Below are 13,508 nucleotides of genomic sequence, written 5' to 3'. Positions count from 1 at the left end.
GGTTAAAACTGAGGCATTTAAAAGTATTTATTTAGTAATTAATATTATATTAACAATAATAAGCCCAGTACATGCTAACGTAAGTGATATATTTTTATGAAAAATAACTAACTTCCAAAACAAAGGAAACAGAAAAGTGACACTGTTTACATTTTGCAAATCTCTTTAATGCCTCACTGGATTCTCATTATCCTGTCTACACTCAGTCCATTGAGATGTCTTGTTTTAGTTGACATCTGTGAAAAAAAACCCAACCATATAGTTGGAGATGCATTTTAATAAATTTTCAGATAATTGTGGATCTCCTTCTTTGATACTGCACCAAAACTCAATAAGTAGTATTTCTTTATTTTTGGCTGCATTGGGTCTTCGTAGCTGCGTGTGGGCTTTCTCAAGTTGTGGCGAGCTGGGGCTACTCTTCGTTGTGGTGTGCAGTCTTCTCATTGCCGGGGCTTCTCTTGTTGTGGAGCACAGGCTCTAGGCGCATGGGCTTCAGTAGTTGTAGCACGTAGGCTCAGTAGTTGTGGCTCGCGGACTCTAGAGCGCAGGCTCAGTAGTTGGGACGCAGGGGCTTAGTTGCTCTGTGGCATGTGGGAGCTTCCTGAGCCAGGGCTTGAACCCGTGTCCCCTGCATTGGCAAGTGGATTCTTAACCACTGTGCCACGAGGGAAGCCCTCAATAAGTAGTATTTCTTAAACCTAAAGGTTAGCTGCAGTGTGAAATCTGAAAGCAGAGTGATGAACATTTTGTACTCTGTTACATTAAAATCCATTGTCCTATCTTGCATTTTGAATAAATCTTTTATCCACACATGATTCTGTAACATCTTGCATTGCTCATTTGGGAAGTTTTTACTCACTGAGTTATGCAGACCTTCCAAATGTTGACACATTTCACTATATAATACTGAAAAATCACATTCATTAATGTCACCATCAGTCTCATCAGAAAAGTCATTAAATACTGGGAAACTGGAAGACAGAAGCTTTCTAAAATTCCAATTTTTGTTTGAAAGCTCAAATTTTATGATGGGCAACAAATGATAAATGTCAGCTTTTAAGGTGGCAGGCTCACTCACTCATGTTCAAGAGAATGTCTATCAAATGCCCAAGTCTGAACGATCATAGTTTGTCAGTCATTCTTTCAAGTAAAAACAGTATTCCATTAAAAAAAAAAAAAAAAAGCCTAGTTCAGCATGCCACTCAAGCGGTCACACAGTGCTTTTTCTTGCAACAATCATCATTTTCCAGGTGCAGCAGAATGCTCTGTGCATACGTCCCATCTCAACACAGAAAATATTACAAACACGTGTAACTCCAGGATCAAGATTAATAAAATTAATATTTGCACTGCTTTATCAAGGTCATTCTTCAGTAAAACTGGCTTTTTTTTCCCCCAAAACTGTGAGTAAAGCCAGTAAAACTGGCTTTTTTTTTTTTCAAATTACATGAGGGTGAAAAATACAACTAGTACAATTTGGTGCCAAAGCCCTCATTAGTCTTAAGGCACCAACAGTTTTACCTTCCAGTGCTATTGTACCAGTTGTACAAATATGGACTCAGTGAAAATGGCAAATAGCATCTTAGTGTTATTGTGGAAATAGCTTTAACCTTTCTGACCTGCTCAAAGTCCTGGGGATTCCCCCACAGGTCCACGTACCACACTTGAAGAACCTCTTAGGAAATTCACTGAACATGTTAGTTTCCTCATCTGTAAGGTCATAATGATACCTCCCTATGGGACTGTGGTGAAAATTAAACAAGATAGGACGACTGCCTGGCACACAGCACGCTCATTAAATGTGAGTTCACTTCCCCTCCCCTCCCCTCTGTGCCCCACTCTGATGCATCTAGTGAACTCCTACTGATCCTTCAATGGGCAGCTCAGTTGCCTCTGCTCGGATAAGCCTCCCCCGACTCTCCCAGACAGAGATGGTTGCAAGCTGTGACCACATGTATCGAACAGCAGGACAGCTGTGTGCTTCTATGTCTGTCTCCCCAACTAGAGGTGAGCTTCAGAGAGCAGGCACCATGCCTCCCTCATGTTAGGAACCCTAGAATATAGCAAGGTGCCCAGTAATCGGGTGCCAAATGAATGGGTCCTTTTCTTTCCCAAGTTGACTGCAAGTTCACTTCCTCACTAGAGGACAGAAGAGGACAGCTCTTCTCAGGGAACGCCAGAGACTGCATTCACAGAATGGCTACATGTCAACAGACAGAGGGGATGAAAGAAAGTACAATGGGGGGCAGGTGTCTTTGGGGGGACCAGTTATCTTTTAAAGGTTGCCCAGGCCTGCCCTGGATGAATCATTCTGAATCCCCTTGGAAGCCGTGTTGGTGTGGCTCCAGCAGAGGTTAAACACATGGCTTTGGAGTCATTCAAACAGCAGGCACTACTAAGTGAACTTGTCACCTCTCTAAGGTACGGCTTGTCACCTTATCTCCCTTGGCAGTAAAATGATAATAATAAAGAGTGTCTACTTTATCAGTTTTGAGGGGATAGGAGATGCTATCTAAGTGTTCACTTCCCCTCCCCTATCAACTTTCCATGACCTACAGGAGTAACATGGAAAATTCCATCTGCAGCCTCTCTTGAATTGGCCACTTGGAAACATATCCAGGTGCTCCTGGCTAGCAGCAACTAAGCAGTGTCTGTGTGCCAAGCCCTGTGCAAAGTGTCTTTTAAACATTTTCTACTTCCTGCCTTCCCTGAAGATGAGGAGGACAAAGGCCCTCTATGGGATTTCACTAAGTCCCGGTTAGAAGGGCCAACTCTGGGACCCTCTGGATGACATGAAGGGAGTGGTCACTGATAGGCTCTACAGCCCCAAAGAAGAGCCAGAAAGAAATGAAACATTAACCCGGCACAATCACATGACTTACAGACGCCAAGGAAGAGGAAGGCAGGCTGCTAGTTAGGAAAGAGTTCCTTCCTCATCATGGATTTAGACCTGTCCTGTCCTTGATCATCAATTCTGGCCTTGAGAGATGTGGCGCTATGTCTGTAAATAAACAGACTCGATAGTTAAAGATACAGGAGAGCTCACAGCTCATGCTGGGATGGGGGGAGGGGATTACATCCTCTCCCCAGGTTACTCTGCAGAACTGGGGGCCAGCAGGCATCCGTGAGAATCATGCTGGAGCCCTAGGGTGTGCCTCCAGACTGAATGACTCAGTGAAGGGGAGTGAACCCGCCATGGGAGGACTCTTCTGGGCCCCATGCAAATTCTTCACTTGTTTCCCCAGCCTACCCACCCCAACTCAACCCACACTCCTAGACCGGAGTCACCCATGGCTGTAGGGTAGTGTTTTTCTTTTTCTTTCTCTTTTTTGTTTTTTGACCGCACTGCACAGCATGCAGGACCTTAGTTCCCTGACCAGGGATCGAACCCGTGCCCCCTGCAGTGGAAGCTCAGAGTCCTAACAACTGGACCGCCAGGGAAGTCCCTAGGGTGGTGTTTTTCAAACTGCAAATTGGGACCCATTAGCAGGCCATGACATCAATTGAGTGAGTTGACCAATATGTCTTTTTAATGACAGAATAGAGAAGAAAATTTCAGAGCACATCTTTGGTGTAAAAGTACTATTCCTCGAAAATTTTGGTTATATTTTCACATGCATACTTATGTGTGTACTAAGTCTTGATGTAAAATATATTTCTTGCTGTGGATAACAGTCCCAAAAGTTTGAAAATAGTGCCTTAAAGCAAGATTGTCAGAGGAGAACTGGCGAACAAAGAAATCTTGGCCCTTGCGTGTCGAGAGCCCAGGTGTGTGACAGAAAACGACGTAGCGCACCGTCCTGGTCCCACACTGGGGCCAGTTTTGATAGAGACCACGGGCTGTGGGAGCGGATGTGAGAAGGAGCCTCAGAGATAGGCGCAAAGTGAAGGTAAGAGGACAGTCCACCCTGCCCAGCCAGCGCCTGGGCCCACCTGGCTGAGCGGTCTCCGCCGGTGGGAGTTTCACAAATCTGACACCTGAGCATCAGATGTGGCTGCGGCTTCACTCGAGGAGCCACATCACTGCCCTCTGCTACCCGCCTGGTGAGGTCTACCTGTCGGCTAGGTTGCTGTCTCCCCTGCGGTCTGGGCCTCAGGCCTCACTCATACCTTCAGGCCCGTCTAGTGGGGACAGACCCCTTTCAACGGCCCAGGATGCTTGTGAGCCCTGCCCTGCCCTCGCCACCAAGGCCTGGACAGGCACAGGGGTTACAGCGTAGAAGGGAGCACCCCGATCTCTGGCAGAGCCAGCGGGCAATCTCCCTATAGCAGAGATAAGGCAGACTCCCTCCCCCAACACGATGATAAGGTCACGGTACATTTCGGAAGCAGACAAAATGCTTGTCTTTGTAACACTGATTCAATGGACTCTTTGGGGCTGGTGGGATCACAGAGAAGACAAATGCCAAAGCAGGCACTTTCACTGAGGGTGCACATCACAGTCTGTAACCTGCTCCCATGTTTCTAATGCCTGTCCAAAGAGGATTTACAAAAAGGCTGAGAAATACTGGTCCATTTCCCATTGCATCTCAAAGGCACCAAGGCCCAGATATCCACTGACAGATGAACGGATAAACAGAACGTGGGATATACACGCAACGGAATATTGTTCAGCCTTAAAAAGGAAGGAATTTCTGATACATGCTACCACATGGATGAACCTTGGAGACATCATGCTAAATGAAATAAGGCAGTTACCAGGGACTTGGGGAGGGGGAAATGGGGAGTTATTATTTAACAGGTATAGATTTTAGCTGGGGAAGATGAAAGGGCTCTGGACATGGATGGTGGTGATGGCTGCACAACAATATGAAAGTAATTCATACCACTGAACTGTACACTTAAAAATGGTTAGGATGGTAAATTTTATATTATGTGTATTTTAACACAATTTTTTTTTTTTTAAGTCCAGGTGGAAGATGGTGAGGACACAGGTAGCAGGCCTGGGGTCTACTGACAGGCACCTGGGTGGGGAAGGCAGAAGTGGGGGGTAGCAGAGCACATCTCAGATTCTGACAGGGATGCATGAGTGCTGGTGGGGCCGTTCACCTAGAGAGGGAGCAGAGAGAAGAAGAGATGGGGCATCTGGGACTCCCAAAGAGAGAGAGAGACGGGCTGTGTCTGCCTACCAGTCAGGTAACAGGACCAACTGTCAGAGAGGCAGGGCACCTTCAGATCGTGCAGGCAACCTCAATGCAGTCTCTCATTTAGTCCACAAATGTTTATTGAGGACTTGCTCTGTGCTGGGCACTCTCTTGACACCTCATTAGAATACCCATCAGAGGGACTTCCCTGGTGGTTCAGCGGTTAAGAATCCGCCTGCCAGTGCAGGGGACACAGGTTCGAGCCCTGATCCAGGAAGACCCCACATGCAGCGGAGCAATTAAGCCCATGCGCCACAGCCACTGAGCCTGCGCTCTAGAGCCCAAGACCCACAACTACTGAGCCTGCGTGCCACAACTGCTGAAGCCCGCGCGCCTAGAGCCCGTGCTCTGCAACAAGAGAAACCACAGCAATGAGAAGCCCGTGCACCGCAACGAAGAGTAGCCCCCGCTCGCCGCAACTAGAGAAAGCCCACACGCAGCAACAAAGACTCAATGCAGCCAAGAATAAATTAATTAATTAATTTTTTAAAAAAAGAATACCCATCAGATAAACAAAGCGATAGGAGTTCAAAGTTACCAGCAGAAAACCAAAAACTGGTGGACGAGAGAAATGGTGGTAAACGGAGAAAAAGTAGCCCTGGCTTCTGCTGAGGGAAGGCCTGCTTTACTTCTTGGCACAGATACCCCCTAACAAAAAGGGTAGGCAGACTCTGATAACTCTGATACTTGCCCCACCATCTGTGCCCCGACTTAAGCCTGCACACCCCTAGACTGGGCAGCAGTCACTCCCTGCCTTCCCTAGCAGAGCTCTACTCTTCTCACCTCAAGAACTCCCACCTCGATCTCCATCTTTCTAAATCTTAACTGAAAACATACTTTCCAGAGAATGAGTAGTCAGGAAGGGGTGGTGGCAGGTGGATATACTGGCTGTGATGGAATGCTCTCTGAGAGGGGTAGTCTTTAAACTCAAAAGGCCAATTAGAACTGGGGAAGATATTTTAAACATCTATGACAACATCTTTATGTCCTTAATATGTAAAGAGGACTCACAACTAATGAAGAAAAAGACAAACATCTCTTCCCTCCCAAACTGGGCAAATTAAAAAGCAGTAATTCAGTAAGAAATAAATGCAAATAGGCAATAACATTGAAAGGTCACAAATACTATTTGAACCTAAGAAATTGTTAAAAATTTGCACGATAATGCTTTCTGTTAGCAGAATTATAAGAAAACAAGCCCCCAAACTCAGCTAATGGGAAGATAAAGTTGGTACAGACTGTCAGGATAGCAATTTGGGAAATGTGGCAAAGCCTTAAATATGCCTATAACCTCTGACACAGCAACGCCACCTCCAGTATTTACCAAAAGGAAATGGTTAAATAAGTGGGCAAAGATTTAGTCACCAGGATATTTCTCATAGTGACAGTATAATTTAAGCTTTGGATATAAATATTTAAAAAATTGATACAACCTAAACATTCCTTAATAGGGGGTTGATTAACTGAATTATGGTGCATCCATGTAATAAAATAAAACTTAGAAGGTGTGTAGAAGAATATTTACTGATACAAAAATGCCCCTGGCTTCTTACTGAGTGAAAATGTAAATATGCAAACATCTGGAAAAAAGATATCTGGATGGGATTATCTCTAGGGAGGAAGGCAAGGGGTCTGGGGACTTCTGGTGGAGGGGTAGGACCGGTAAGGTTCAATCCCTTGACCTGAGTGACAGACATGGGTGTTCCCTTCATAATTTATCCATTAAAGCAGGGCTCCTCAACCTTGGCCGTATTAGCTTCTGGGGCTGGCTAAGTCTTTGCTGTGGGTGTCACGGAGCTGTCTTGTGCACTGCAGGACCTTTAGCAGCATCCCTGGCCTCTACCCACGGTAGATGCCAATAGCACCTCATCCTCCCACCCAGTGGGGACAACCCAAAGGGTCTCCAGACATTGCCAAATGTCCCCTGAGGAACAAAATCGCCAACTGAGAACAACTGCATTAAAGCGTACATTTATATTTTATGTACTTACTTAGGTGTTAAATTTCGCACTAAAATTGCTTTTTAAAAAAAAGAGAAAAAAGAATCTTGGAGGAAATGCGTCAAATTGTTGACAAGTTAATTTGAAGTATAAGGATGGGGGGCTACTTTTTACCTTTGTCTCATCCTTTTTTACACTGAGTACATGTTACGTTCACCTGAAGAAAACAGGCTATTTTCCATGCTTTAAAGTAACTTTTAATATTCAAAAAGCTAGGTTCAGAGAGTCCAGTGTCCTTGCAGCTCACCTTCCCTATACAGGTAAGTCACGTGGGCCCACCTACAGATGGTTCTATAAGATCCCCCAGGAGACAGATGAGAGGGGAGGGGGGAAGGGAGAGAGAGCGACTGGAGAGACACGGGGAGGAAGAGAGGACTGATGGGAGGAGGGAAAGGGAAGGGGCAGTAATGACTCGGGTTCTGGCTGGTGAGCCTGGAGGAAGCAGGGTAGAAAGTCACTAAGTGGGGGCACAGGAGACCCAAACTTCAAGGAAATAAGACGTTTGAGCTCCAAGGGAACAGGGATCTGGTTTTGTTCTTGGATGCATCCCCAGCCCCTCGAACAGCACCCAGCATGTAGTAGGTGCTCAATAAATATTTGTTCAATGAACTAAAATGCATGAATGAAGGGATGTAAATCATGACATTAGAGGGTGGGAAATGGGCAGGGCAGAAGAGAAGTACAGCTCATTAAATGCTATAGGAAATGAAGCTGCTCATTCACGCAGATGGTCAGTCAAAAACCTCTACCATGGCCCAGGTACTCATGGTAGTTAGTCATGCTAACTAATTAATTAATACAAGAACAAAGGGATGATAAGTATTCATTAAAAGCCTCTATCCTAAAGCCCTGAGAGAGGGAACACATAAAAGGGCCCTCAGAGTCCAGCCTCCCAGAGTTCATAGTCTATTTTGGGAGGCAGGTCCTGAAATTACATCTGAGCCTGGAATGCCGGGAACAACTGTGAGACAAGTGGGCCTGGCCAGGCCCATGCTCCTCGGGCTCCGCTCCGAGTGGGAGCCCAGCACACAGTGCGGAGACTTCTCTGCAAGCAGGCCAGTCCCCTCTGTGCCATGATGTGTTCCGATAAGGCTTCTCACCCCTGATTGCGCTTCCTGTACATTTGGAGATTTTTTAGAAACACCTATATCTGGGCCCCTCCCCCCAGAAGTTTCACTTCAAGAGAGGAGGGACAGGGAGTTTGGCAGTGGTCTTTTTGAAAGCTCCCCACGCAATTCTGATGTGCAGCCGGGGTTGAGTACCCCAAGCTAGATGATCTGTAAATTCTGGGCCTGATTCTAACAGCCCCTTTACCTAAGCATCAACTCAGCCCCAAAGTCCAGCATGAATACCCCTGTAGGGTGGGGGAGGTCCCATTAATTTCACCTTTCACCACATCTCACATCAATTTCTCTCAAGATGTGGTTCCAAAATGGCCTGCATCAGGTATGGAAATGCTAATTCTTAGGTCACTTAAACCTGCTGCATCAGAACCTCTATGGATAGCACCCAGGAATCTGTCTTTCAAGCACAATCCCCAGAAGATTCTCAGGCACAGTAAAACATGAGAACCATTGCCCCAGACTGTTGAGACTCCCAGGCACATCTGGAAGATGGTGAGTAACTGGGCCAGAAAGGGCACACACTAGAGAGTACCACCTGTTTGCTCTCAGCACCAGGCATCCTGAGGAATAGGACAAGATGCCGCCCTCAAGGAGTCCTGCGATCCTAATTATGGAGCAAAGTACTGAGCACAGCCCGGCTGGGGCGAGTGCACTAGCAGACCTAACAAGGTGCTGTGCCTCCAGAGAGGAGAGACTAATGATAGCCAGGGGAATCCTGGGTGCCCTCCTGGAGAAGGTGGCATTGTAGCTGGGCTTTGAAAGATAAATAGACTTTGAACAGCTGGAGATGGTACATTCCATTATATTTCAGTTTTGCTAGGAGCTCGTCAGTGCAAATAAATAGTAAGGCATTATAAAGGGAGGGGAATGCAGAGATGGGGAGAGGACAGCAGGTGCATGCGCTCGGGGTACCTGGGCTGGGGCAACAGCCAAGAGGGACCTCAACTGATTTGGACTCAAGGGCACTACCCACTCCAAGCACTCCCTGCCATGACCAGGACACTTCCCCAGGTTTCCATTTCCTTGTCTGCAGAATGGGGAGATTAGTAGCTACCACAAAACCGTTAGAGAACCAGGGAAAGAGAGTGGTGAACAGACGCAAAAGAAGTCCAAAGCATCTAAGAGACCTAGGCTGATGAAGGGCCCTGGGCTCAGGGTCCTTCGGGAACTTCTTTCCCAGCCAGCGTTGGCCCCATAATTTCCGCACAAGAATGGCTTAGGCAGAATCTGAACCTAAGGGAGAACTAGGGACCTTGTCTGGACGCTGCATTTCATAGTAGGCACCCAGGAATATCACCGATTAAGGAAAACAGAAGAGTTTTCTAAACTGTTTCGACTCACACTTTTCAAAAAAAGGAATAAAATGTAAATGGTCCCACAACAAAGAATAAAAGCTACAGTTAGTTCTCACTTTGCCAAATTGTGTCTTTCATCTACGGTTATCATCATTTCGGGGTGCTTGGGGAGCAGATGGCGATCGTGGGTCAGAGCTAAAGAGCCCCCTTGGTGGTCCCACCTTTTTCTAACCTCCTGAAAACACCAGCCACTTGTCCCTCTCCGTTTGACCACCTTTTGCGCCGCACACATTTTTTAATTCCACAAAACCACAGGATACACCTCGTGGTAAGAGGAAAACCCTCTCCCTTTCCTTAATTATCTTTCTCTGCATAACTGGGGTCCTGACTCACTGCCATTGTTCCTTCTCTTAATTTTGACAGATCCTTCCTCTTCCCTTTCCCCTCCTGAGATACCTCCTCCCGTGGGAATGTCTGCCTTGAGGCGGAAGTTAAGGGTGCCTGGTGAGAAGGGGGAGGGGTTTGAGTCCTTTGGGGTGTTTGCCCCAAACAGAGAGAGACCCTCTCTTGCCTAAGTACCACAGGCAGGCATTTAGGCTCTTTGCATTTAAAAAGCTTCCTTGAACTCTCAAAATTTTTTGTATCAAGGCCACATCCGCCCTATTCTATCCCTTTTCCTCCCAACTGAGACACGGCCGATTCAATATGGCCAGTGTTGAAGAAAGATGGACGAATGAATGAATGAAATCAAGACACAACTTTCACGGTCTCCACGCCCAGTTTTTAAGCGATCCTATTCCTCTCTCTTCCGCACCCATCCTCCAACCCCGCCCTCATCACTGCCCGCTAAGGGCTCGCACGTTATTCCCTCCGGGCTTCGGTCTTAGTTAAGTGGTAACTGTTGACCTATTATGGCACTTCCGGTTTTCCAAAATTTCTGAGCACGGTGGCATTTATCGTGCTCGGTTGCATCCTCCTCGCCCCCTCTGCAGAAGATAGGACCGAAATTTCTCTGAGATTTCTGTCCTTGCTGACGGGGAGGAAACTATGGCTTGGACTAGAGTTAGCGCCGGAGCCGGGGCGGCAGACCCGGCGGTGCGCGCGCAGTCGGTGGTGCGGGCGCACGGGCGCGACGGCCACGGGGCTCTCACCTCGGAAAGTCAGGCTGGCGACCGGGTCGCTGCGCCGGTCCTTCTTGACACTGAGGAGGTTGCTGGCCCTCACCAGCTGGCAGCTCAGCATGGTTCGGCCGGCCCCCACCGAGCAAGCGCTCGGCTCCGCGGCAGCCGCACCAGAGGGGAGCGAGCTGTCGCCTCCGCGGGAGAAGTCCCGGCGCCTGGGAGAGGCCGCGGCGAGGACACCGGACACCCACTGGGTGGACCCTCCCCTCCGGCCCGGGTCCGGATCCGCCCTGCCCGCGGAGGGCGGGGCGGGCCAGGGGTCAGCCCGGCGCCGGCGGGGGCGCTGGTCCCCTCCGCGGGTCCCCGCCCCCACCAGGAATGGAAGCGCAGCTGACGCGGGGCGCACGGCTCGGCTGCGCAGCTGGGAAGCGTCGCCCGCCCGCCTGCTAGCGGGAGCCCGCACCGTCCCGGCTACCCGCCCGGCCAGCGCGCCCGGGCCCCGAGCGCACCAAGGCCGACTTCGCTTCCGCTGCTCTCCTGCCCGAAGCGCCCGGGGGCAACTGGGTGCGAAGGCGGGAGGTGGGGGAAACCCGGCTTCAGAGACCAGAGTGTGTCCGCGGGAAACTGCAAGCGCTGCGAGCGCTAGAGGAGGAGAGGGCCGAGCGGCCGAACGCGCGCTGCGCCCTGAGCCCCTGGCGCCCACGCCGCTCGCCTCGGCTCACCTTCCCCCTCGACCGCCCTCGGTGCCCTGGAGGCCCGAGAGACTCCAACGCTCGAACTCTCGCGAAGGGCCTCTGAGCCTTCTCCAGAGCAGTCCGGGGTCACTCGTCTCCGGAGGCGGAGGTCTGCATCCTGCCCGCTCGGTACCCTGCCACATCCCCAGCAGCAATCTCTAGGTCCCCTCGCCCCCACCGTGAGGGGAATTGCCTAGAGAGTGAACCTCGAGCGGTGACAGCCTTTAGCGCGCGTTCCCATGTTACGTCTGGTTCCTTTCCAGCTGATGAACTTCTTGGCCACAGGTGGCTTCTCACCTCTATACCCCTACATTGCAGCGCCGAGCACCCGACAGGCACTGTCCCTCCTCCCACCCCCCAGGTCCTCACTAGCTTCCTCACTCAACCTCAATTCAGTGACTAGTTATCGTCATTCTGCTGCACAAGATCACAGCTCTCTTTCTCTTCTCTTGTTTTGAAGATCCAGCATTTTCAGGTGGCTAAACAACAACGTGGTGAAATCCAGCTCTGCCTGCTCCACCCCAGCCCGCTAAGCACTAAAGGTGTTGGAGAATAACACAGCTAACCTGCTGGCCTCACCTGTTATTTCCCACCCCTGACTCTGGTGGATCCTGAGTGCTGATAGGCAACCACGCTACATCTCCACAGCCCCTTCAATCTCCCTCTCTCCTAGACAACAATTTCATACTTTTCTCTCCCCAAACCTACAACGTCCCATCACCATCCTCGCTCTCAGTTTGCTTCTTATATGCAAAATAGAGAACTTCCTCAGGCTCCCGGCCTCCTAACTCCTGTCAGCTTCTGCGCCCAAATCTTTTGCTCTTTCTCCTGCTGTTATAAATGAATCATTCATACTCCTAAGCCCCGCTGGGCACTTGGGCACTAGATCCTACACCCCTCACCCACTCGATGACAAGTCTGAGGCTGTCCTCTCCGCAACCTTAAAGGCTGCACCTTCTCTAGCTGGCTTGCGCCCTCTTCCTCCTGACTCTACCACTCTCCCTGGGTGACCCCACTAACCCTCATGATGAGCTGGACATTTACTTCCTCTCCAACATCCAAACATCCTCCCTCTCAGCAGAAGCCGACTATTCGGGTACTACCCCCAGCCCTAGCTCCAGATCCTGACCTATCTGAGACTATCTCCTGGCAATAGCTGTTGGTCCAGCGATGGCATATGTCCCGAGATGTTCTCCTGGAGGGATAACTTATCCTCCGTGAATGAACAAGCCCAACTCCCTCTCCTGCTTCGTGAGAATAAGGAAGCATGTAGATCCAGTGGCCGACCAGCTCTAAGATGTAGCAGACACCAAGGACGGCAGACCAGAGAGAAAAATGGAGTCGTTCTGGGTCCAGGGTGACTGTGGAGCTGTCCACTCTATATGCCCAGAGCCCACCAGGTCTCTGGATCATAGTGTGGCCTGGTACTAACAGGGCTTCCTCCCAAGAGGACTTGTATCGGGAATAAAAATCACTTTAAGACTGTTTATTATTAAAGTCTTTTTGAGGTAGGATTTCACTTACTTGCAGCCTAAGTCATCCTTACTGACTTTGGTACCATCTATGTGCCCACAGCATCCAAATACCTCCACCAAGGCATTTCCACCACCACCCTCTCCTGCCTGGCTGCCTCTTAGCTGGTCACCTCTGGTCCATTATCCACACGGGAGCCAAGTGATCTTAAATATAATCAGGTCCCTCCCCTCATAAAACCCCTCCAAGGCCTCCCATGCTCTTGCAGTAGAGCCCGGCTCCCTTTCCTCTGCATACAAGGTAAGACCCCTCAGCCCCTCACTCTCCAGCTCCAGCTCCAGTGACTTCTCAGTTTCTGGAACATGCTGAGCTCCCTCCAAACTCCCTCCAAGCTCTGCTGTCACCTCCACCTGCACCTGCCTTCCCCTCTCTCTTAAAGGGCCACCCCCACTCACTCTTCAGGCCTCATCACTTCCGTGGGAAGCCTCTGACCTCCTGGTCTAGGCTGGGTCCTCTGGCAAACAACTGCACAGCAGCACTTTTCCTTCTTAGCGCTTGTCCCAACTGTAAGCAGTAACTATTTGTTTAAGTGCTGGTTTGATGTCTAGCTAGATGGT

General features: G+C 49.4%; 1 protein-coding gene across 8 annotated transcripts in view; it reads right to left on the bottom strand.

The window, feature by feature from the left end:
- The window catches only part of DYSF (dysferlin), a 233,158-nt gene that overhangs the window by 211,775 nt on the left and 7,875 nt on the right, over positions 1 to 13,508 (bottom strand). For 4 of the 8 annotated variants that reach the window (XM_068564055.1, XM_068564057.1, XM_068564059.1 and 1 more), the window contains exon 1: positions 10,715 to 10,865. The exons of the other annotated variants lie outside the window; for them this stretch is intronic. In XM_068564055.1, the coding sequence (XP_068420156.1) occupies positions 10,715 to 10,805 (91 nt within the window). In that variant the 5' untranslated portion in view covers positions 10,806 to 10,865. Of the gene's footprint in view, positions 1 to 10,714; positions 10,866 to 13,508 lie in introns of those variants that run through there. 8 annotated transcript variants of the gene reach the window in all.

The sequence above is a fragment of the Eschrichtius robustus genome, chromosome 15 (assembly GCF_028021215.1).
Source record: "Eschrichtius robustus isolate mEscRob2 chromosome 15, mEscRob2.pri, whole genome shotgun sequence".
In the NCBI taxonomy this organism is placed as follows: domain Eukaryota; kingdom Metazoa; phylum Chordata; class Mammalia; order Artiodactyla; family Eschrichtiidae; genus Eschrichtius; species Eschrichtius robustus.
This window is presented reverse-complemented; position numbering and strand designations above follow the sequence as displayed.